This window comes from Epinephelus moara, chromosome 4 (genome assembly GCF_006386435.1).
Source record: "Epinephelus moara isolate mb chromosome 4, YSFRI_EMoa_1.0, whole genome shotgun sequence".
Classification (NCBI taxonomy): Eukaryota; Metazoa; Chordata; class Actinopteri; order Perciformes; family Serranidae; genus Epinephelus; species Epinephelus moara.
Genome location: NC_065509.1, coordinates 41,934,425 through 41,959,107, shown reverse-complemented (window position 1 = coordinate 41,959,107; position 24,683 = coordinate 41,934,425). Strand labels below are relative to the sequence as shown.

Below are 24,683 nucleotides of genomic sequence, written 5' to 3'. Positions count from 1 at the left end.
TCACCTGTTCAATTAACCCAAATAGTGAACACGATAACTGCAGGACGTTTGTATAAAGCGAACAATTTGGATTAATTTTAATTTAAATCAAAGTATCTCCTGTGATTAAATCAGAGTTGATTTTTCCTGAAAAATGTTTGGGAACTTGTTATAATAATGCTCTATATTTTGTATTTTTTTAATGGGCATCATACATATCACGGGCTCCTTTTCTTTTTTCGACAAATTCAGTGTTTTCTTCTCCCTGACATTGTTCTTTAAGCTTTTTGGTTGTTTTAACCGCATATTTTTCTAAAGCAGGACGAGGCTCTTTCAGCAGAGAGTGAAGGCTCAGTGAATATATTCATGAGCTCTTATCCAGTGACATTCATTTTTCTTTTTTTAAATATCTGAAATATTAACACTTTAAACTTGAAGAACAACAATTTCATTTAGTTTTTAGATTTGGTCAATTGTATATTTTTTAAAAGGTTTTCTTATACCCCTTAAACTCAAGCAGGCCTCTTGACCTCCCCATGAAGCTTTGGCGACCCCTAGTGGGGGGTGGGACTCATCTGACAAGTTGAGGGAAGAAGAAGAAGAAGAAGAAGAAGAAGGGAATATACCCTATTAATCCCCAGGGAGAAATTAATTTTTTTTTCACTCAGTTGTCATTTACACCCAGGCCTGAAATACACACACATGCACAAACAGGACAGTTGGGGGTTCAGTGCCTTGCTCAGGGGTACCCCCGCAGTGCCCAGGAGGCCAACCGGCACCTCTCCAGCTACAAGTCCACACTCCATATTTGGTCTGGATGGGGACTTGAAGTGGCGACCTTCCTGTTCCCAAGCCAGGTCCTTATGGACTGAGCTACTGCCGCCCCCAAAATTTAGATATTATAAGCTTTTAAGGGATGTTTGTACTGAAGTACAGTACTTGAGTAAATGTAATTAGTTACATTTTGTATTTTGTAGTGTTTGTATTACGCTGTTTGCATTAAATCATAATGCAACTTTAGTTACTTTAAAAACCAATACTGGCAAAGATTCTTCACACAAACGCATTTACAGTGAAAGCTAAACGGAATGAAATCATCTTTAAAAGTCTGAACGTGCTGTAATCAATGATAAGAATGATAATAAGATGTTACTGAACAAATATTTGACAGAAAATATCAACTTTATTGATAAAAGCAGAAACTGATTGACAAATACTGTTTGTGCAGAAGAGATGCTCCAATCTGTCTGCTGCAGATTCAAATCAGCTGATCTGAACATGAAGCTGGTTTAATAAACTAAAGCAAAATATATCATCATTAATTTAAATCTTAATTTAAAGTAGAGGAACTGAGGAGATTTGTTTAGGTTGTTTTCTCTCATTAAAGTTCAGGTTGTAGTGAAGTCATCTGTCCACTGGAGGGCGCTGCAGACTCACACAGAACAGTTCTATACTTGATTAAATCATCAATAATCAATAAACTCTACGGTTAAAACATGAGGCTGATTTTCTGATATAAAATCTCAGACCTGGAGGATTTTTACAAACATTCACACTTGTTTTAATCTGATATTCAACAAGAACAAATCATATTTTCAACTTTTAATAAAAGATCAGAGTTCAGGAGGTCACGGGAAGTTTAGACGAGAGTCAACAGTATTTACTGAAACTGTTTAAAGAATAAAAATCTAATCATATCTATGTTTCTGTACTGTGTCTGTCAGATTATCACCTCTAAAATATAAAGAATACCCATCATAGAATAATACTTAGAGAGGTTAACCTGAAATTCACAACATCATAAATCTGTCTCGTGAATACATTAGAGGGTTACAGGGTTTTAAAGAGGAGCTGTCAGAGCTCCAGATCTGTCTTCCATCATCGGTATCAAGATGTCAGCAGCAGAAACGTGAGTGAAATGAATGTGATACTGTATGTACATGAACAGTAGGGGGCAGTGTTGTCAGAACGAGAGAAACATACAGTGTCTCAGATCTCATACGTCTTTACGAAACACTTAATATTTTGAGTGACGAAGCAAACTTCTCGACTCTTGACATGGCGGCTGGGGACGACAAGGAGTCTGTTAGTTATAGCCTACACGAATTTTACACTAAGTACGAAAACTGTTGTCAAAAAAAGGCTGTAGTAATGTTTGTTGGGTCAGTAATGATTTGGTACCACAAACAATGATACGAGTGCTAACGTTAGCATTCACTAGCTAGCGATTTGAGACACACTCATACTCACCGTTGTCATGACGTGCTTGATTTAAAGGCCTTACACACTATTTGCGTTGGCGCTAGCCTGGTTCCAGACCATAGACCCCGCCCACTCAACTGAGTAGGCTTGCATCTCTGGTCCGGCATACTGCTATGAATTTGCGATTTATCTCGCCCAAATGATGGACGGACCAATGAACGCTGGGGGTGTGGGCGGGTCTAGCGATTAGCCAATCAGCGCCACGCTGATGTCAAGCTGTACGCCGGTGGGTAACTGGTGAGGATAGCAACAATGGCGACCGCTACAGATCCTACAGACCACATTAACGATGCTATCGAGGTATTTCGCCACTACTCGCGTTAATGGAGGACCAAATTAAGGAAGCTGCTAAACTGGATTTAACGGCGATGCAGCTGGGCGTGCACGACGACGGAGACATTTTAAACGGGCAATGCTCGCTTGTTTTCGGCACCCCCGAGGCATGGATACTAATGACGTCAGATTCTGGGTGAGTCGTTGATCTCTACTGATTGGTTAGGGAAAAATCAAATTCCCTCCCCCTTGTAAATCGCCTTCAATGGAGGCGATGTCAGACTGAAGGTTCTGGGAGCTTCAGTCTGACACTCAGGCTACGTTGGCGCCTCTGTCGCTTACTTTTGCCGGGATCTCAAAATTAACAATAAATTAACCTCAAGAGTCGCCATGTTTATTTTTCTGTAAAATTTAAAGTCTCTGGTGCTCCCTCTGGTGGAATTCTCCAGGAACACACGTCGTAGCCTGCATTACAAGTATGTTAAATATTCTGTTGAAGACAGAGCTGCACATGGCAGAAGTTTCCCTTGTAGGCTTTCTCCCAGAGAGCCCTGTCTGACAGAAATCCATTCATTTTAACCCAAACCATGACTTTTTTCCCGACCTTAACCAAGAGATCCCTTTCTGGTAGAAAACCATCGAGGAAAATTTCTCCCAACTGCGACACAGCAGGTTGTTTACGCAAACACGTGGTTAAAAAACAAGTATATTTCTGGCCTTTTGTCTGACATGGTCAACCTTAATTGAAAAACTATACAGTATAATAACTGTGTTTAGTCTTATGTAAAGTCCTGTTTCTACATGTTGTGAGTTGTAATGTCTTAACTGACTGCTCCTCTACGGAGCTGCAACGATTAGTCGATCCTGTGATAATCCTGTGCCTCACTGTGGACTACGGGAAATTTTAAACTGCATTTTTCACAGTTGTTAACACTTAATAGACCAATTAATGAATAATCTGCAGATTCATTGATAATAAAAAAAATCATTATTTGCAGCCCCGTTACATTATATGTTCCTGTCTTCTCATCTTCTTATTCCAATTTAATTTAACAACTTCCATTTTACAGAAAAAAATCCAGCTATTAGTAAATGCAGTTTAGTGACCTCACTCATTTACATTTTAACTCCGCCCACCTTTAACCTGAGCAGGTCCCCTGTGAACACCTGTGAGGACATGCAGAGACTTGAATCATGACCACCATCTTTGCCTCACCTGAACCAGGTGTCTTTATTGGTCTAAACTGGTAAATCTGTGAAACACTGAACATCTACAGACGTCACTGGAGCAGATCTGGAGCTGATGTGACAGAACAGAGTGACGACAGAAGAACAAACGTATGTGCAGATAAAAACAGTCTGAGTCCCGCTGAAGTCTCGTCCGGCTCTCATCACTGTGACAAACAAACAAACCCACAAACAGGAAATGAGACGTCGTGTTTTCAGTCTGTTTAAGTCTCATCGTCGTCGCTGTTGTGCGTCTTGTCCTCGCTCAGTCCGCTCTCGTCGATGTTCTCCAGGGAGTCGGCTCGCTGCACCGTCAGCTCCGACACGTTGATGCACGGCAGCGAGTTCTGCTCCGGAAACATCCACGGCTTCAAGTTCGGGTTGTGCTTCCTCTTCCACTCTGGGTACTTCAGAGACGCCTTGTAGATCTTCCTCATCGCCTGAGAGGACGAAGACACAGTGAGGACACACTCGATGAAGAGACAGGTGGTTTCTCTGGTGGATAAAAATATTTATCTCATATTTACAGAAGAAAGATTTTACCTTTGGAGCCACAAACTGAGAAACTCTGTTCACGACCCACTTTGGTAACGAACCTGCAGACAGAGAGGACAACATGAGTGATTTTTACCAAGTGATGATATCTTTAAAAATTATGGACAATTTTAGAAAGTGAGGATGTTTTTAGAAAGTTATGTTTTTTGTGAAAGTGAAGCAAAATGTATAAAGTGATGACATTTTTAGAAAGTGAAGGAAATTTTAAAAGAGATGACATTTTAGAGATAATAGACATTTTCAGAAATTATGGACATTTTTAGAAAAGTTATGACATTTTTAGAAAGTTATGATGTTTTGAGAAATCATAGACATATTTAAAAAGTGATGTTTTTTAAAAGTGAGGACATTTTAGGAAAGTGGTGACTTTTTTGGGACTTTTTGTCTTGACCTCACTCCCTTAAGGGCCGTTTGAGAGATCAGATTTAGTTAAAAGGTAAAGATTCAGTTCAGGATAAAGTTAAACAACAAATGGTTTAAAGATACTTTAACACTATAACAAAGGGACTTTACAATCACAGTTTGGGTGACTAACGTGTGTTTGTACTTGTGTAACTGCACTATGCACAGCTCAGTCTAATCATGGTGTACTAGTTAATACACATCTGCTCACACTATATAACACACACACACACACACACACACACACACACACACACACACACACACACACACACACCTCAGGACATAATTAATGTGTGCAAAAAGCTGACATCAGCAAACTGGTAAAAGTTGCTTCTCAGTGTTTTTACTGGCTGGAGGCAACACACAGACTTCCTGTTTCTGCTCCAACACACACACACACACACACACACACACACACACACACACACACACACACAGATGCATCATACTGGTTTTGCTGGTTATCTACCAACTGACTGTCTTCTCATCTTTTCTACATTCAAACTGTAAACCAGTAAAATGACTTTATGTTTAGTCCGCTATCTGTGTCTGAAGAGTGTGTTACGTTGATGTGTCAGCCTCTTGTGTTGTCTCACCTCTGGGGTCCATCTGGGTCAGGTAGTAGAGGGTGGAGCAGTTGGCTCCGCTGGACTGGATCAGGTATCCGGTCAGCAGGGACACGGCTCGGACGTAGTCCTTCTTAGGAGGATGTTGCTGAGGAGACACACAGAGTAGAGCTGTTCATTTTAAAGGTCTGGCTTAGAGGCTGGTTCACAGTGTGTTAAGATGCTGTTTGATGCGATTCAGAACTGTGTACATTTAAGTTTTCAGGGCGTACAAACAATGGAGCGACCTAGAATTTTAAACACCAGGAAACATCTGCTGAACATGAAGATTTTTTTGTCTCTAAGCTGAATTTACATCTAATTTTTTTCAGAGCCTGAGCATACAGAGTTTAACCTGGACCAGTATTTTAGTTTCATGCAAATGAGAGCACTAAATCCAGCTGCAAAGGGAACCATAAGCTTTAAAGCTCTCTGGTGATCGCCTTTTACTCCAAACTAAAACTCACACTGACAGTCCTGCAGAACCCTTTCATGCATCTCTACTGCAGCTAAATGTGGAGTCTTAGCCCCAGAAAGGATGCTTTAGATACATACTCCCCAAACCTTTAGTAAGACTGCATCCTGTCCAAGTATGTATGTTTTATTTGCTGGTTAAATTGAGGTGTTTTGTCTCAAAACCAGGCGACAATATGAGACAGTCAGCGTCATCTCTCCTCTAAAATCTGGAATCTTTCAGTCTGATTTCTGTTCTTGTTTCTGGTATTGGGGTCACAGACTGTATTTTGGGCCACGATAGTTAAAGTGACAGATCTTTACATCACTGCTCTGACAGTTTCTGTTTCTGCCGGCTGTGAACCTGGCAACCCTAAATGTCAGAAAACACAAGTTTAAAGCTCATTTATGTGTTTTGACATAAATCTTGGGGCACTCTCAGCTCTAAGGCTCCCCAGGGTCCCACTGCACCTCCTTTGGAAAAAGCTGATTTAGTTGGTAACAAACCAGCTTTTTATCATCTTACATTGTGGTAACCAGAAGTTACTGTGTGTGTTACAGCGTGGTTAAACAAACAGAGCGTTAGTTTGTGAAACAGGTTATAAATCTGCTTTAATGTCCAGCAGACAGCACAGACTTTAAGGGTTTCAGAAAAACAAGTTTAGTTAAATAATATTTATTCTAATTTAAAACTGTGGCTTTACTTCTGCTTGGAGTGTACTTCAGTCAGGACCACTTTAGTCAAAGCAAACTTTATTTCCACTTGCAGTATTATATTTGGCGGTATGGCTCTGTTCTGGGGCCTCTCTGACTTTCCTAGGCCTACGCGGAAAGCCTAAAGGTCCTGACACACCAAGCTGACGGTCGGCCATCGACCAAAGTCAGGCCGTCGGTGAGCGTCTGTTGGCCTAGTTTTTGCAGTGTGTCCCGCACCGTCGGCACTTTGGCGTCAGAGAGAATCCAAACAGAGAGCTGGGGCTAGCTGGGAGCAGCTAGCGGAGCGTTAGCCGCAGCATGACCGAGGGAAGCACAGCCAGTTAGCCTCTTCTAGTCTCTGAGCTAGCCCCGGCTCTCCGTTTGGATCCAACCAGAGCACCGAGCCCTGGTTTGTTATTCAGGTTAAAGTGGGAAGAAGCAGCGGGTTTATCGGGCAGCTGAGTGAAGTGGAGCCTGCGGAGGAAACACCGGGACCGTCTGGATGTAATAGTCCGTGGAGGTGCTGCGGTGCTCGGCTACACAGATAGGAAACCCCTCGGCTGACAGGGTGTACCGCTCTCTCACTCTGCTCTCTCACTCCGCTCTGCAGGCGCAGAACGTATGTGCCACTTGGCCGTCGGATGTAGTCCGTGTAGTGTGTTCAAATGCAACTGACACAGGGCGACGTGAGGTGACGTAGACGACGCAACAGTTGGCTTTCGTCGCCGCTAGTTCTTTGATGTCGGTTTTGGTGTGTCAGCACCTTAACGCAGAGAGAGCACACCTCTCTGCCCTTCCACATGCAATCGGGGAAAGCCCGAGGCAGACAGCACACATCCCTGCCCTGGCCTGCCCTTCCATGCGCCTACATGGAAAGTCTAAGGCAGGGAGAGCAGCAGCGGGAACAGAACAGAGCAGCATCAATGACAAACAGAAATGACTTTGCTAAGTCAAACACAACATGAAAAGGAGGAGCTGGGGTGGAGGCAGGTTGCAAAGCTGCTAGCAGAGGAAGCAGCAACAGTCGGCAGGCCAGAGCAGTTTGAATAGGGCGCCCTGAGTGAGATTTGCAGAAAGGAATCATGTGATCTATCAGCTGACATCAAGTCCTGCCTGAACTAACACTATTTATAACAAACTCTGTGAAGACGACAGTGTAGATGGAGGTAAGCCTAAGAAAAAATGCTCACCGGGTGTTTGACGGAGTAGTTGATGATCAGGTAGTCGTTGCCGAGAGGAAGCCAAGATCTCATCGTCACAAAGTCTCTGTTCTTCAGAGGGCTCGGACATTTCCCTTCAAACAACACAAAAACATTAGAACACACTATAACTGTAGAAATAAACATAGAAATTATATAAATCCACAGAGAGGTGATGTATTGATGCTAGCTGAGGTAGTTTCACATCAGAGTTGAACTCACAGGAGTAATATCCGACGTCCGCGTTGGCGGTCAGCCTGCCGATGTCGTACGTGTCGATCATGTTGGTGTCCCACTTCCTGCGGTAGCTGGTGTCGTGGAGGACATCGTACAGCGTCTCTGGCGTCACGTCCTTACACACTATCCTCATCTGAGACAGAAACAGTAAATGTAATGTCCACTCATCAGCAGGTGAAATCTGCACAGTTGCAACTGACATAAAAATGGAGATGTTTGAATTTTCCACGGTCCGAAGCACTTCAGTTTCTCATCCATGTTGGTTGAAACTTCAAAGTTCCTTCTTGACGTCAGATGTATCACACGGCTTAGATCAGCAAAAATCACAGATAATCCTCTTATTATTGTTCTCAGTCAGCACGAAAACATCAGAGAGCAGCTGAGACATTGAGGAGTCAGAAACCTGAATAATATAACTGTAATGCTGCTGAATCACCAGGTTCCTTTTCTATGTTCCATCTAAACACTGGAGCTCATGTATGATCACTACAGGATCATTTAGGCCCAGCTGTTCGGAAGTAACCTAATTTTAATTTCAGTGTTCATTTATTTCTTTATATTAACTACGACACAGTCAAAAGTAGTTTCATAACTAGACTTGCTTGCGTTTCTTGAAAATGTTTCACCTCCCATCCAAGCAGCTTCTTCAGTTCGAAATGACTGGTGCGGAGTCACAGGCTTTAAACTCTGTGTGCATGTGAACCCTTACAGAGGCCTACCACCAGAGCTCACGAACACACATCCATACTCCTTGGCGGCATCCAGATGTCTCCTAGAGACCAAAATAGTTTTTTTTACCAGGCTGTAAACATGTTTATTTCTGCTGTTACGTTGGGCATTTAAACATGGAGGTCGTTGGGGACTGACTGATTTGGAGCCAGCCTCAAGTGGTCATTAGAGGAACTGCAGTTTTTGTCACTTTCATGTTGGTTTTGTATGACAAACTATACAGTATAAAACCACTGACTGTCGTGTCTGATGCCCATTTTAATCCCTAGTGTCCTTCATCAGATTGTTTTTCAGGCTGGTGGTCTGAACCCAACATAAGGTGCTGCAAAGGGTGCAGAGCATTACATCACACCTTACCATTCAACAAAGCAGCTGACGAGGATATTACGCAGCACATTATGATGTTAAGTACCACTTCTCTACTGCTCCAACATTTTCTGCCAGTCTTGGATATTTTAGCCACATCATGTAGGATCAGAGAGCAGAGTTACACACCTGTGTGAATTCATACAAGCACAGACTGTTTCTTCAAAGCTAATTCTCCTGAGCAGGATAATATCATACTATGTGTTATTATAAACCAGTTTTCTGTAGGTTTAACAATGTTGACTGCACATCACCAGGAGAGAAACACTGAGATAATGTCCATGTCAGTGTGAGCAGGTAAAGAGGATTTAATGTCTGAGCTGCAGTTTTTTTAATGCGTGCTAAATCAGCTGGATGGTTTTCCTGTGAGTCGCTGAGGAGAAAAATGTGAAACAAACTGCAGAGAAACACAGAGAGCATTCAGAGTTATAAATGCAGCAGTGTAGGATGTGTTGTGTAATATCTGAAGCTCAAGGTCCTTCATCCTTCAGTCTAAGATATGCAGAGGTGCAGAGAAACCTGCTGGTTCACAGCTCAGGTTATTTTTCACTCCATATTTTGCAGCTCTTTCCAAAATAATTCCCCGTTTTAGGAAAAATAACTAAATTCTTAGAAGACTGTTAAACATCTCTCCTCCTCTTATCTTGGCAGATTTCTTTTGATCTTCAATTATTTTGTTGGACAAACAACAATCAACCAAACAATAAATGCACATGGTCCACAAATTTTCACCCACAAAAAGACCTAATAAATATAAATGTACAAGATAAATACAAAAGTAGAGAAAACAACAAACATTATAAAAACTACAAGACCCTGCAGACACTGTCATTCACCACCTGTCCACCAGAGGTCCACCTGACCCTGTACCCCTCTGCACACCTGCTGCTGATTCTCTGTACAAATCCCACCTGCACCTTTCAGCAGCTTTTTGAGGAACATTTGTCTTTTAAATACTCGTTTTGACGTTTTTATCACTGGTGGACAGCAACATTGCTTTCCAGCTCAACCTCAGTTCTATTTGACTAAATTGAAAATGGCTCGGCTCTGTTCACAGAACATGTTTTTATTGTCTGTACCAAGGTCACATACGGAGTTCAGCAAGCGAGCATTTTTGTCTGCAGCTCCTTATGTGTGGAATCCTCTGCAGAGGGACTTTAAGTTGCACTCACTGATTACCCACGGCTGTTTCAAAGCACTCTTGCAGGATTTTTGTGTACAATCTTCTCTATGTCACGGTGTGTCTTAGCTGGTCTTTGTAATTATGTGTAGTTGTCGTTTTTTGCATTTTTATGATTCATTTCTAGTATACAGTAACATACTTTTTGGCTTTTCTTTGTAGCGATCTTATTTTGCCTTTTGTATTCCTTGTTTTAGAGCTTTACATTTTTATTCTGTATTTTTGCTCTATGTCTGTAACTTTATGTTGCTGCCTGTCTCCGCCAGGACACTCTTGAAAAAGAGAGAGTTTTTTCTGGTTAAAGTTAAATTTAAAAAAAATAAAATAAATTTGAAGCTCTGCAGCTGAACGGACGGAGAGTTTTTCAAGAATCAACGTATCTTCATACAATGGTTTGAATAATTTCTAACAAACTGGCAACCCACAAACGACGTCATCATGTTATGTACTTAACACAAAATTAAATAGCTAGGGTTTAAGCAAGTAAAGTTAGGTAGGTTAGGTTTAGGAAAAGAAACATTGTTGTGTGTTGTCACGTTATGTAACCCACTTACATACTTGATGTAAAGTTACATTGGCTAACTTTAGTCAAGTGAAATTATGTAAGGGACACAAACACTGGTCTCCAGGGGGAAAGTCCTTTGTTTGTTTGACCCATCCATCACCCCCCACCTGCTTACATGGACTATTGCTCTCTTATTCTACTTCCTTCTTTACACCCATCAGTGTATTGGAAGCGTGATCGCAGCCTTCCCGATTACGTGGATTTTAAACAAATTTTGGTGCATTGCTTTTGGTAGGTATGTGTACTAGCAGCGCATGACAGCCTGTAGGATTTTACTTTGTTCTGGTTAAGGTTTGATTTTATTTCAGTCGTTCTTCTTACAGTTTCGAACTGAATTAACTGACTGTTTGTGAAATACTAATAAAAATAATGCAGGGATTGGTTAATTTATTTGGATGGATCTGATTGTTCTCCTGTTGTCTGAACTTCTTATGAACCAAACCAATGGTTCTGTTGTTAGAGGAGACACCGGATCACACAATGCCTTGCTCGGAAGCAGCTTCACTTTCCCTGCTCAGATCTTATCAGGCAGTCTGGGATTTCAGTGTTCAACCTTCAGGTCGGCAGAGAACCAGCAGCTCTATAACAGCAGAGTGAACCTGTGCCCTGACAACATATCCCATTAGCCTTAGCAAAGGACGCACTACTTCTTGTTTACATCTTGAGATGTGGGTCAACATTTCTGATATCTGACCTCAACAACCAAAAGCCACTGTTTCTGTTGAACATGTTTCTTCCTGTGCTGCACATCTCACATGTGGTGTTCCACAGGGCTCCAGTTTAGGTCCTTTATACTTTTCTGTTAACATGGTTCTTCTTGGGGAGTTTTTTTGTATAATATCAAATTAATTTAAATTTTTATGCTAATGACAACCATCTGTATGCACCAATAACACCTGGTGACATCAGCAGCCTTGACAAGTATTGGATATCAAGCTGCTAAATGACAATAAATCAGAAATTATTCTATTCTATCCTCCTAATTCGATCCAGCTCATCGCTAATAACCTTTATCAGGAAATGACACCCTGTAAATCTGGAAGTGCTGTTTGATGCTGTTTTATGACCTCCTATGTACAGCACTTTGTTTCAGCTGTGGTTGTTTTAAAGCGCTATATAAATAAAGTTGAGTTGAGTTGAGTTGAGTTGAGTTGAGTTGATGCTCAAGTCATTAAGGCTGTATAGTCCTGCTTTCTCCACTTAAATCCAAAATTACGTCTTGGATACAGGTATCCATGTTTTTATCTCATCCCACTTAGACACTAATATTTCCATCTGTTCCTGCTTGAGCCAGAGTCTAAAATTCAAAGAGCAAATTTAAGGAAGCTTTATCACATCAGCCCCCCTTTACGGCCCCCTGTGTAATTTCAGAAATGATATACAGAGTTTACATCTTATGTACAAGGCTAAACAACATCTGGCCCAAAAATACATTAGTGAAATCCTGTTATGATCCACATCATAGCCTTTATGCCCCTGCTGTATTTTATATTTTAGCTCAATTTTTGCTGTATTTTTTCCACATTTGCTGCATTTCTGTCACATTTCTGCCGGGTTTTGGTTTAAATTGCACAACAGATTTGTGAAACCATATTCTTTTTGAAGAAACTACAACTAAAGAAGCAACTCTGGTACAACAAGAATCCCCAGGAATAACATTTAAAGTTTGGTGTGTAAATTTTGCTGGCTATGGGTGTAAAAAATAACAAATAAATGTGCTTGAACTTCTGCCAGAGAGCTCAAAATATCTCTTTTTTGGACATCTATAATTTTCCTTGTCCACCAGATTTCAGCCAAACTTTACTTGTATTCTTTTGAGACCTTAATAGGAGACAGGTTGAAAACAGACCTGCCCTGAGAGCGTTGGACGTCATGTGAGACGGCTGCTTACTGTAGGACGTCACTTTTTTCCACTGCTGTAGTCTTACAGGGGCGTTGGGCTTGGCTGAGCTGCAGTCATCAGATATTGTGAGGGTCAACGCTGTAAAACGCTCCGTGTAACTCAATCAGCACGGCTCTGCTGCAGTGTTAATCATTCATAAAGTCCTGAGCTTCATGTCTTTGTCTGTCTGTCACTCAGCAGCGGTCTTTACATCTATTCCTTCCTCAGTCTGTGTCATTTCTGTCAAGTGTTTCAGTAAAGAATGGTGATGCTGTGACCTGCAGTTGGCACTGAGTTCAAATTGCTCGTGTCACACCTTTATTTTACTTTATATCGTGTGTTGTGAAAGATGAAAAGAGTACAGATATTTTCAGCCTAGCTTAGCACAAAGACTGGGAACAGGAGGAAACTGTTAGCCTAGCTTATTTAAAAGAGAACAAATCAAGCTTCCAACAACTTCAAATCCGTCTGATTTACACTATGTATCTTGTTATCCTATAAGCTTGTGAGCAGTTCGCCCTGTTGTTGAGCTTAAGATGCTGTTCAATGCTTACAGTGGTTGCTGGTCAACAAATACTCAAAAGTCAGACAAGTCACAGATCTACAGAAGCATCTGTACCCAAAATTACAATTTAAATATTCCACAACCAGAAACCATGAATTTCCAGAATCATCCGGGATACCATAAACATGCACTGCAGCCAACAACTTCAGGCTGGAGTCTGGAAACATGGACAATTTAAAAGCAGCAGCCTACAAAGTAATGACGTTATTCTATCAACACGTGCTTGCTGCACTTGTCTTGGTTGGACTTGGTGCGACAGCCCAGCGCAGCAAGGATATGCGTCTCCATTACAACAGGGCTATCAGCTGGAAGGTGTGTCTTCAACTGATGACGGCTTGTCTTGAGTCGATGACGTCCATTTCTGCAGCTAAATGTTTTTCCATCATACAGCAAGGCAGGTAAAAGAAGGTGAGCTGTTTGCAGAGGTGCAGTAAGAACGTACTTTCCTCTCTGTGGTATTAATAGATTTGTTTTCATTATAGAAAGCTGCTAACAAGCTCTGCTAATTCGGTGATAAACACATTTCATTTCCTTAAAAATTCTTCACAATGTAAGTCCACCATTATTTTGTTATGCATAAGCTTTTAATTTGAAGCAGCAAAATGAGCAAATGTTGAGTTTTCATCAGCAGTAACTTAACACGACTCCATACAGATGCTTGGCATGTTAAAACTGACAATGGAAACGCAAATTGGTGCAGCATGGTTTGACTTGGCATGGCCAAAGTGCTAATGGAAAAGCCCTACAAGAAAAGCACTAAACAAGGAAAAGGGACAACAGGAAGAAAGTGGAAGTCCAATTCCAGGAGGGCAATCCTAGAAGCGTTGTTGCAAGGTCTTAGAACTATGACAGATTACAAGCACCCCTCAAAAAGCTGGCACTGGGCATGTGGATCCTTGATTTCCTGACAAGTAGACCGTAGGTGATGTGAGTGGATGGACACACCTCTTCCTCCCTCATCCTTAAAGGCCTGGACACACCAAACCAACATGAAAGAAGCAGTGGCGATAAAGGCCAACTGTTGCATCACATCATGTTGCCTGCGTCTCAGCCAAAAAGTTTCACTTGAACACACTGTAAAGACTACAGCTGACAGCCAACTAGTACATACGCTCTGCGCCTGCTTGAGGGGAGATAACTCTCACACCAGCAGGTGGCAGTAGTCTGTATTTGGTGTTAAAAAAGGAAACCAGAACACCGACAGGTCGGACTCAAACAAGAGTTAGCCAGTTAGCATATTAGCAACACCCCGATGATTACGAACACAAACAACTACAAACTGCTTCTGCTGAAGAGCTCAATAACTAAAAAAACATCTTACCTAATATAAGAAGTTTGTTTTGATCTCACTTTAGCTGTTTGTTTGCTTTCTTCACTTCTGTCTCTCTTCTCGTGCACTGAGCTGATTGGACCACTTGGAATGATTTTCATTCATCAATGGGCTCTGCTGTCTCTGACTGTGTTTACAAGGTCTTTAGTATCCCGGTTTTTATTGGGTTTTTTAAGTATCCCGTTTTTGTGTTTGTGCATGTAAACATCATATCCCGAATTCAGAAACCGGGTTATGCCCTTTTCCCGGTTTCAAGAAACCCGGTTTTGCCACCTGTAGTACTCCAATAGAAGCCGGGATACTGGAGCATGTATACGCCTTATCCTGGTTTCATGAATGGTTCAACTACGTCACACAGCCGGTTTTCTCTCCACTCTGAATCTGTAAACTCCATGAGAACGATCCTATCCCACCAGTCACGGCTACGTATTTTCATCCACTGTTGCCTTGTACTGCATGGTCGCAGTGACAGCCGAATACCTATCAAAGTTAGTGACGTATTCAATATTTGTTGTCACTCTCCCCTCCTATTGCTAAAGATGAAGTGGATGAGCCATAGCTGTAATGCGACGTGAGTATTTACTAACGCCAAGCCCGCTAGAAGCCACAGAGGTCTCATTTTTGTCTTACTTCTAAATATAATAAATATATCACATTTCCCGCTCAATCTGTTGTAAACAAAAGATGTAAAAGACATAACACACGCCTGTGCAGATAGGATCAGAAAACGGGTTAGTGGTATTTATCATGTATACAGGGATATGAATAACCCGGTTTCTCTGTGTTCCATGTAAACATCATATCCCGGATATGCTCAAAGCCGGGATAAGCCTCAAAACCGGGATACTAAAGACCTTGTAAACACAGTCTCTGATGATAATTCGACATGCTGAATCGGCAAAAAAAATTATGACAAGGGCAAACGGTGCAGGACACAACGCAAAAACTAGGGCAACAGACACTCACCATTGGACAACCTTTGGTTTGGTGTGTCTAGGCCGTAACACTGGAGCACCCCAGGGCTGCGATTTAAGTCCCCAACTGTAGTCCCCGTGTAAACACGACTGTGTAGCCACTTCCAACTCAAACGCCATCATAAAGTTTGCTGATGACACATAACTACCACCTGAAGGAAGAAGAGGACCTGAGCCGTTCGTGTCAGGACAATAATCTACCCCTGAACATCAGCAAAACTAAGGAGGTGATAGTGAACACTAGGAAGAAGCAGCAAAGGAACTCCATCCTTCTTAATATTAAAAGGTCCTCAGTAGAGAGTAGGGTTGGGTGTTGGTACCTGATACCTTTAAGGTATCATTCAACATAACCCAGTACCAAGAAGTATTGAAAATTCTCCAGTCAAGTAATACCTGCCATTGGCCATTCCATCTTTTTTTCTGCCCTTATCTTAAAGAATGACCATTTTATGGTTCTTCTTTTTAATGTGACGTGTGATTGGCACACTACTGCAGCAGCTACAACCCATAAAGCCTGTGGTGTGGTGAAGTTGAGCGTAGTTTCTTGGACACAGCTGGCAGTTCAGTGAGCTGAGATGCCACCAAAATGATTGAAAGCATGGCTATACTTAACGCCTGTGGTGTCTGGTGGCGGTTTACGCAACTGAATACTTCCATTCACATGATGGGATTGAATGAAGTAGAAAAAAATATATTAAAGAAGTACACTACTGGTATCGGTATCACTTTAAGGATATTGGTATTGGTAAGGCTATCGTCATTATTTAAGTGATCCTCAGATCTAATGGAGAGGGTGGACAGCACCTTGTTGTCCACATCGCTGAGAGCCTGACCTGGGCACGGCATACTGACTCAGTGGTAAGAAAGGCAAGGCGGAGACTGTTTAACCTCAGATGTCTGAGGGAATTCTACTACTGCACCATCAAGAACGTCCTGACGGGGAACATCACTGCTTGGTTCAAACACAGCACTGAATGGAACTGTAAGGTGAACATACTATAGGTGCTGATCTACCCTGCCTAAAGGATGTTTACACCAGGCGCTACAAGAATAAGTCCAGGAGATTCATTAAAGATCCCAACCATCCAGATAACTGCCTTTTCTCCCTGTTAAGGTCAGGAACAAGATAAAGGTTACACACGGCCAGCACCACTGATAGGCTCAGGAGGAGCTCCTACCCTCAGGACACAAGGATCCTAAATGAAGCCACATCCTTGAAGATCTGTACCTTATATGGTTGCATGTGACAAATTAATTGATCAATTGATATCTCAGCCTTTGATATTTTCAGGGTCTTTAACCAGCACCTGTCCACAGGTAAAACTGTTCAATATCTGTGTTCCTGCTGTCCTGGTTCAGTGTGAGGTGTCGTCAGGAGAGTTTTAATTATTCATGTGTGAGAAGAAGCGCCTCGCTGCTCCAGAAAGACTCCCTGAATTATTAAAACATGAGCCATCATCCTCGTCATCATCATCAGCTCTGCTTTTGTATCAGTGTGTGTGTGTGTGTTGCTCAGTAACACACACCCTCCCATGTGTCCACAGTGACTTCCTGTAGTCCTGTGGTTAACTTCCTGTGGTCAGCCTCAGGTCAAACACTCTCTGAGCACCTGACGGAGCGATGGATCAGAGTCGTTAATTATTAATGAGCTTCTCGTTTCTGCACTAATTACACCTCTGTTCATACGACACGTCTGACTCCTCTCTCAGCTCATCTGTCTTATATTTCTGTATTCATATTATTACTGCGGAGAAATCATTAAACTTCATCATCAAACTGTTAATTATGTTTTTCAGGTTTTACAGTTTATAACTGGAGAGGTGCACTCAGAGTGCAGATCTCTGCCAGGCGGCCGTTTGAGCTGATCGCTGCCACTCTAGACAACTCTTGTAACTGCAGCAGACATACCGCAGCATGTTTCAGAAGCTAATAAAACTACACACCTCATCTATTTGTGACGGAGCCACGGCGTGACACACCAAGCAGACTTTGCTGCTAACAACCTATCGATACAACATACTTATGAGGATTAATGTAGTTCTAATGACTGAAACAGCCACAAATCTTTGTTCCATGTTGTTCATAACTGGACTTTAAATTGTATTAACTTTGTCTGTCTGCTACGGCACAACAAAGTAAGAAATTAAAACAATAAACACAATTAAAACAGGCAAAAATGAAACCATTAACTACATAGCCTGCTTACTTTCTTATAGCAGGGGCACAAACATCAAGATAAAATGACCAAATCAACAAAATCTTACAGGACATCGGGCAGGAAAGACGCTCTGCTTCTTCTGAAACATTTCCTGTGTGGTATAACGCCGTGCGGCAGGTCCAACAAAACCAGATCGCAGCTGCGCCTGGTGGACTTGTCCCCCCTGGCTCCCTTAAGAGTCAAGATCGCGGCAAAGACAACACAAACAGGGACTAATTCATCTTGTTTGGTGCCTAACTTTAGTGGATCATAACATATCAGGTATGGAATTAATCTGCAGATGCTCTGGTTCAAAATCAGACCAATGTTCTCTATGGATATCAGATTTTGAGCCCCGACGAAGATCAAAATGTTCCTGCAACAGATGGTAAGGCTTGTTGTTTTTAGCCAAGATGATTTCCGAAAAACTTACAGCCCCTACTGGCCGGTTAAGAGAAGTGAGGAGTCAGCAGTCAATCACGGTATCCATCCATTTTCAAACGCTAATTTGAAGTCGGGTCAAAGTATTCCAGACGTCCCTCTCTCCAGCAACACTTTCCAGCTCCTCCTGGAGGACCCCGTGGCGTTCCCAGGCCAGATTCAGATTCAGAATACTTCTGAATCTGAATCTGGCCTGGGAACGCCACGGGGTCCTCCAGGAGGAGCTGGAAAGTGTTGCTGGAGAGATGAGATATGTAATCCCTCCAGCATGTTCTGGGTCTGCCCTGGGGCCTCCTACCAGAGGGACGTGCCTAGAACACCTCTAACAGGAGGTACCCAGGAGGATCCTGATCAGATGTCCGAACCACCTCAACTGACCCCTTTCAACACAAAGGAGCAGCAGCTCTCTGGATGTCTGAGCTCCTTGATCTGTCTCTAAGGCTGAGGAAACTCATTTGGGCTGCTTTTATCCGTGACCTCATTCTTGTGGTCATTACCCAAAGCTCATGACCATAGGTGAGGGTTGGGACGTAGATGGACCAGTAAATCGAAAGCTTTGCCTTCTGGCTCAGCTCTATCTTCACCACGATGGTCCCACACAGCACCAACATCACTGCAGACGCTGCACCAAAAAGCCGATCCATCACACACCCCATTTTACCCTCACTCGTGAACAAGACCCCGAGATACTTGAACTCCTTTGATTGAGGCAGTAACTCTCCCAATGACGGTGTAAGACAATCAACAATTTCAGTAACTGTGAATCATCGCAACCACGAGAAGTCCTTGAGCATTCAGAAATATGCACATAAAATATTAGGCTGATTGGTCCAGTAGTTTGCGGGATTAGCTGCGGACAGATGGATGCTCGCACTCACACCCACGACCAGATTTACAGAGATTAAAACACAAAACAAAAAAGAAAAAGAAAAGCAGCAAATTGTCACATTGGAGAATCAGACACCAGAGACTGTGTTTAGGGGTTTTGGATTAATAAAGTTCCTGCATCCTTACAGTAACGAGGGTCTAAGAAAAATAAGTTCCACCATCTAAAACAAACAAACAAACAAACAAAGGAAAAGCACAATATGCATATTTGAAGCTAATGAGACTTTGAGAGGAAGATAAATGGGAATACAATTGTGAATTTCACCTTACCATCAACCTGTTTATTCATGATATTTAGAATTTGCACCAGTTTACATTTCTTGTATTGTCTATGTTTGTTTTTCTCACCTTGCAGAAAACCTTTATTGTTTATTTGCATTCTTTCTAACATCGTTCTGCAACTGCTGCACAACAATTTCCCTCGGGAGGAAAACAGTTCTCTCTTATCTGTGGCCTCAAACTAAAAGGGTTGATATTAAAAGTATACATATATAGATCTATGTGTATGTGTGGTATAAAGAGGTCCACAGTGTGAGCAGTGATTTCCTTGGCGGTCTGTAAACAGAGCAGCTGGTTGTTGTCGTGTGTCTGACAGATCTGTTTCCAGATGGTCAGTGTGACACGGCCAACGTCTCGTCTTTCCAAAGAGCTGTGAGACACATCAGTTAGCCTCAACTAACTGATGGTTTGACCAGCCAGCAGACGACACCCAAACAGGAGTGTCTGCAACTGCAGTACCTCTGACGACCACTAGACAATGCTGCGATTAAACTCTTACTGTACTGAAGTGAAGAGGAAAAGCCCAAACTTCTCACTGCAGTCAACAAACTTCCTCCATGACTTCACTTCTGATGATATTAAAGCTGCTTTTACAGATTTTCGTCGGCTTGTTTTCAGTCAAAGTGTTTCCACATCCTGCAGCAACATGATCTTTCATTAGAGGTGGTGTTCATGTCCACCTGACTTCAGATTTGATCCTCTTCAGTAGAACAGGGTGTCTCATTTTTGGACACAGGTAAGTGCAGGTATAAAGTAAAAAGACAGTATTAGTTTCAGTGGTAGGTTTAAAGGTTTGACTCATGTTGACAAATAGGGATAAAAAGATGTTTGTGGCACTTAAGACCTCACAAATTCAAATTTAAGCCTATTTAATGACTTTTAAGGCCGAATATTTATACAATTGAATTCAAGACATTAAGACTTTTTGAGGACCTGAAGACACCCTGAAGAAAACGTCTAAAAGTTTCCCACATGGTTTTATAACTGTCACATTTATCTCCAGTTGAAAGCAAAGTTACTGTTACTATTTCATTTTGATGATGTTCAACTCAAGTGCAGTTTTAGGAATACAAATACATTCTCAATAATTTCTCCACCTGACACACTGAGTCGTCGCTGCAGGTGCTTTCAGCTGAATACAGCGACAACAACCTTCAGCAGTCAGACAGACTCTCTGCTCCACTGGCTGCTGCTCAGCTCACTGCTCTGAGCTCTGAGTAATAACTGTTGATCTGCTTAGATCTGCTCTCCTCTGCACTGAGGTGTCTGTACTGTCAGAGGACAACGTTCAGAGACTGCAGGTAAAAAAACTGAAATCAAAGTGAGGACACGTCCCCCATTAACCAGTGAAAATAACACATATGGCTACAACATGAAGATCGTGTATATATGTGATATATTTGGAGGGAAAGTGTGTCTCCAGACTGGCAATGCTCCAGTAAAGAAAACAGAACCTGTAAAGTGAACATGAACTGGTTTCTGTTTCTGTCTCAGTCCCCTTTCTGTTGGAGCGTCTCCCAGCTCTGCTGTCGGTTGAACGCCTCTCCACCTCCATCCTCAAGTTTCCAGCCGTTACGTTTTCCTTTCCGCTCTGAATTTTTCAGCACGCTGACGCTGAGCGCCGGTTTGCTTTTCCTCTGCAGGAGGTCACCGGGCTACAGGCCTCAGGGCTACAGACTACAGGTCACCAGGCTACAGGGCTACAGGTGACCAAGCTACAGACCTCAGGTCTACAGGCCAACGAGCTACAGGCCTCAGGGCTACAGGCCAACGAGCTACAGGCCTCAGGGCTACAGATCACCAGGCTTTAGGGTAACAGATCGCAGGGCTCCAGAACTACAGGTCACCAGGCTACAGGCTGCATGGCAACAGACTTCAGGGCTACAAGCTGCAGAGCTACAGGACACCAGGCTACAGGCTATAGGACTACAGGCCTCAAGGTGACAGACTGCAGGGCTACAAGTCACCAGGCTACAGGGCTACAAGCTGCAAAGCTACAGGTCACCAGGCTTCATGGCTACAGGGTTACAGAGCAACAGGCCCCCGGGCTACAGGCTACGGGGCCACAGGTCACTCGGCTATAGGGCTACAAGGTGCAGGGCTACAGGCTAAAGGCTACTGGGCCACAGGTCACCGGGCTGCAGGGCTACAAGTTGCAGGGCTACAGGCGCCCAGGCTACATGCTACGGGGCTATACGGCTACAAGCTGCAGAGCTACAGGACACCAGGCTACAGGCTATAGGACTACAGACTGCAGGGTTACAAGGTGTCAGGGCTACAAGTCACCAGGCTTCAGGGCTACAGGTTGCAGGGCAAAAGACTGCAAGGCTACAGGCACCCAGGCTACATGCTACGAGGCTACATGGCTACAAGCTGTACAGTGAGGAGAGGCGGAATGCACTGACTGAAATTTAATCTCGGGATCCATCAGTGATTTAGCTTCATATCAGCTTTTTAAAAATGTGTCTTCATTCATACACACACACCTGTTGCAGGAGGTTAGCCGACATGTCCGGCTCACAGAAGGACTCTTGTCCCGGATATCTGCCAGCTTAACCGGATCTCCTGAAACACTGGCCGTGACCGTCCCCAGAGGCTGACTGTCACCTGATGGATAACTGATGGGTTTGGTGATCGCTGATTGACTCGCTGATCGTTTGCTCTCTACGGTCAGTTACTGTGCTGTTTTTGTTTCCAGTACATCAGTACATTAAAACTGGTTTAACCACACAGACGAGTTCTCACACAGAGATCTGTGTCACTAAATATTGACTCTGACTAACTGAAGGGGGAACTGTTGATTCAACCAACTGACTCGGCCTGTTCACTCTGAAGAGCTGAAGTAGGAAGAATAAAGTCGACACGTCTGACCTGACTGCTCTCTGACACTCATATCAACCATCTGTTTCTCCACATTATTCATTTTTAATATTTTTTATGTCTTATGTGTGATCTCCCCTCAGTGTGTCTGTGGTGTTTAACAGCTCATTAATATTGAATTCATCATATTTTATTCTTAATGTCTCTGTTATGTTCCTCTGCTAAAGTCTGAGAACTTCACTCCTATCTGTGGAAACAAAAGATAGACAAACAAAAACTTTGGCTTAATTCTCACACTTTTCAAACTGAGGTTATGTGACATCAGCCAAGTCATCTCCATGACAACTGCACAAACTTCATCCACTGACTGCCAGATGCTGCTGAAAGCTCTGGCACATAAACAGTAAGTGGACCTTGAGTTGAGAATGTTTTGAAAAACATTTTCAGGGTGTCTGCAGGTATCAGACAGTTAAATTTAATGCTTTTTACGACCTGTTCAAGACACATTTTAACCCGATTTAGGACAGATTTTTGAACAAATCATGTTTTAGTTATTTAAGCATCACAGCTAAGGTGTTATGTAGGAATGTGGTTATTAGAGTGAGTTAAGTCAGTCTACATTTTGCCAAGTATGAAGTAAAATGACAGTGTTTTAGTTTTTTAAAGATTTGTAACATTAGAAATGTGGATTTTTACACAGAAAGGCTTCACTCATTTTCAGAACAGACATTAAAAAATGGATAATCAAATTAAAAAAGATGAAATGTTTGTAGTAGTTAAGACCTAACAAATACAAATTTAAGGCTATTTAATGACTCTTAAGGTCTTTATTGTTGTAACACTGAATTTAAGACATTTGAAAACTTTTTTAAGGACCTGCAGACACCCTGGTTTTATGATGTGATTTTAAGACGACTCATTTTATCTTTGAACCTGTTTGTGCAGCAGGATTTTATATGTGCTAAACTGTAATAATAAGTAGATTTACCGGATTTATTTTATCCCTGTAAAGCTAATATTTTAATTTGAAATTCATACCCGATGGTATCATTATAATTAGTCTTTCAGTTTCCGGTTGTTTGCTGGAGATTTGGAGTTTTGTAGGAAGTGTCTTATTTCTAAGGCTACACAACTAATAGTTTTTGTCATTGTCAATCATTCACAATTAATCTAGTAACTGTTTTGTCTTTAAAATGTCAGAACATAGTATTTTTTTTAAAAACCCGACAATTCCCAGAGTCTGAAGAAATATTTGTTTTATTTAACCACAGTCCAAAACCAAGATATATTTATTATATTTTATTTTTCATATTTTTCCTTGAAGTTTCTATTTTTTTTCCTTTGCTTTTTATTCATTTTTATATTATTTGTATTTCATTTTACTATATTTTATTTATTTATTTATTTATTTTCTTTTAGTTTTTTAATTTATTTTTTATTTTTGTTTTTATTTTTTTGTATCTATTTATTTTTTTTGGCCATCAGGAATAGATCAATCATTGCCGCTCTACTCACTTCCTTCCATTAAATTCACCTGCAAGCTTCAGTCACTGTTTTATAATCATCAGGAGTTCAATACAGTTGTTAAACACCTTAACAATGTAAACTTTTACTTTGAAAAACCAGCTGGCCTCAGCTCGTTGACACACAGACTTTCAGACTTTATTTACACAGTGTAATTTAACCCGGACAGACTGATGTCATGGTGACAGTAGCTGATCTGGGAGCAGTCAGACCCTCACAGGAGGCTGTGACAGTTAATGTAATGATGATGAAGAGGAGTAACTCCGTGATTATGATGATGAAGAGCAGTAAGCCCTCACCTTGAGTTTCTGCACCGTCTTGCTCTCCTCCTCTCGGCACCACACCGTCACTCCTCCCTTGTTGTAGCGGCTGATCCATCCGTCTCCGCTCAGACACTGATCTTTGAACGAGGAGAAGTCCGAGTCGTCCGGGATCTGCACCGGCATCTCCGCGACCGCCACAAACACTTCAAATATAAACTATAATGATGATGTAAATAATAAAAGGGCAGAGCAGAGTTCAGCCTGACATCAGTGGGTCTGCGGTCCTCTCTGCTGCTGGTTAAACTGGGTTTGATGGTGAAGAAAGTGAAGATGAAGAATGAATAAAGTCAGAGGGATGTTTGCAGCAGCGTCTCCTCTGTCTGTCAGCTGCGGATCTCTGCCTCCTGCTGCCTCTGATCGCTGCACAGATAGGACAGAAAACAAAGAGCTCTCACTCCGCCTCCACTGCAGGAGACAAACTAAACAAACCACCTCCCCTCTCTGTTTGCTTTGAGGGCAGGGTGTATATCCTCCTGAGATCCTGTGTCCTGGTATTAGGATGTTACATTTTGGGTTTACTGGACCTTATCCTTCATTCTGCTTAACTTGGGCCTGTTGTCCTCGTTCGTAGACACTCTTTTGTGCCATCTAGACAACTGGCTACAAACTGGTCCAGATTTCTCCTTAGACAAGGCAAGGCAAGGCAATTTTATTTATATAGCACCATTCATACACAAGGCAATTCAATGTGCTTTACAAGACAAATACGTTAAGATAAAACATTAAAGG

General features: G+C 42.1%; 1 protein-coding gene across 2 annotated transcripts; it reads right to left on the bottom strand.

The window, feature by feature from the left end:
- Nucleotides 1-1,142: 1,142 nt before the first annotated feature.
- Nucleotides 1,143-24,318, bottom strand: stard15 (StAR-related lipid transfer (START) domain containing 15). 2 transcript variants are annotated; one of them, XM_050042828.1, is made up of 6 exons: nt 23,931-24,318; nt 7,877-8,024; nt 7,646-7,749; nt 5,298-5,415; nt 4,285-4,337; nt 1,143-4,181 (listed from the first exon to the last, which is right to left on the bottom strand). In XM_050042828.1, exons 1-6 carry the CDS (start codon nt 24,075-24,077, stop codon nt 3,966-3,968), a joined length of 786 nt encoding a protein of 261 aa, XP_049898785.1. In that variant the 5' UTR covers nt 24,078-24,318; the 3' UTR covers nt 1,143-3,965. The 2 variants fall into 2 exon arrangements, with proteins under 2 accessions (XP_049898785.1, XP_049898786.1); XM_050042829.1 differs by lacking the exon at nt 23,931-24,318 and adding an exon at nt 21,774-23,924.
- Between the last annotated feature and the right edge of the window lie 365 nt (nt 24,319-24,683).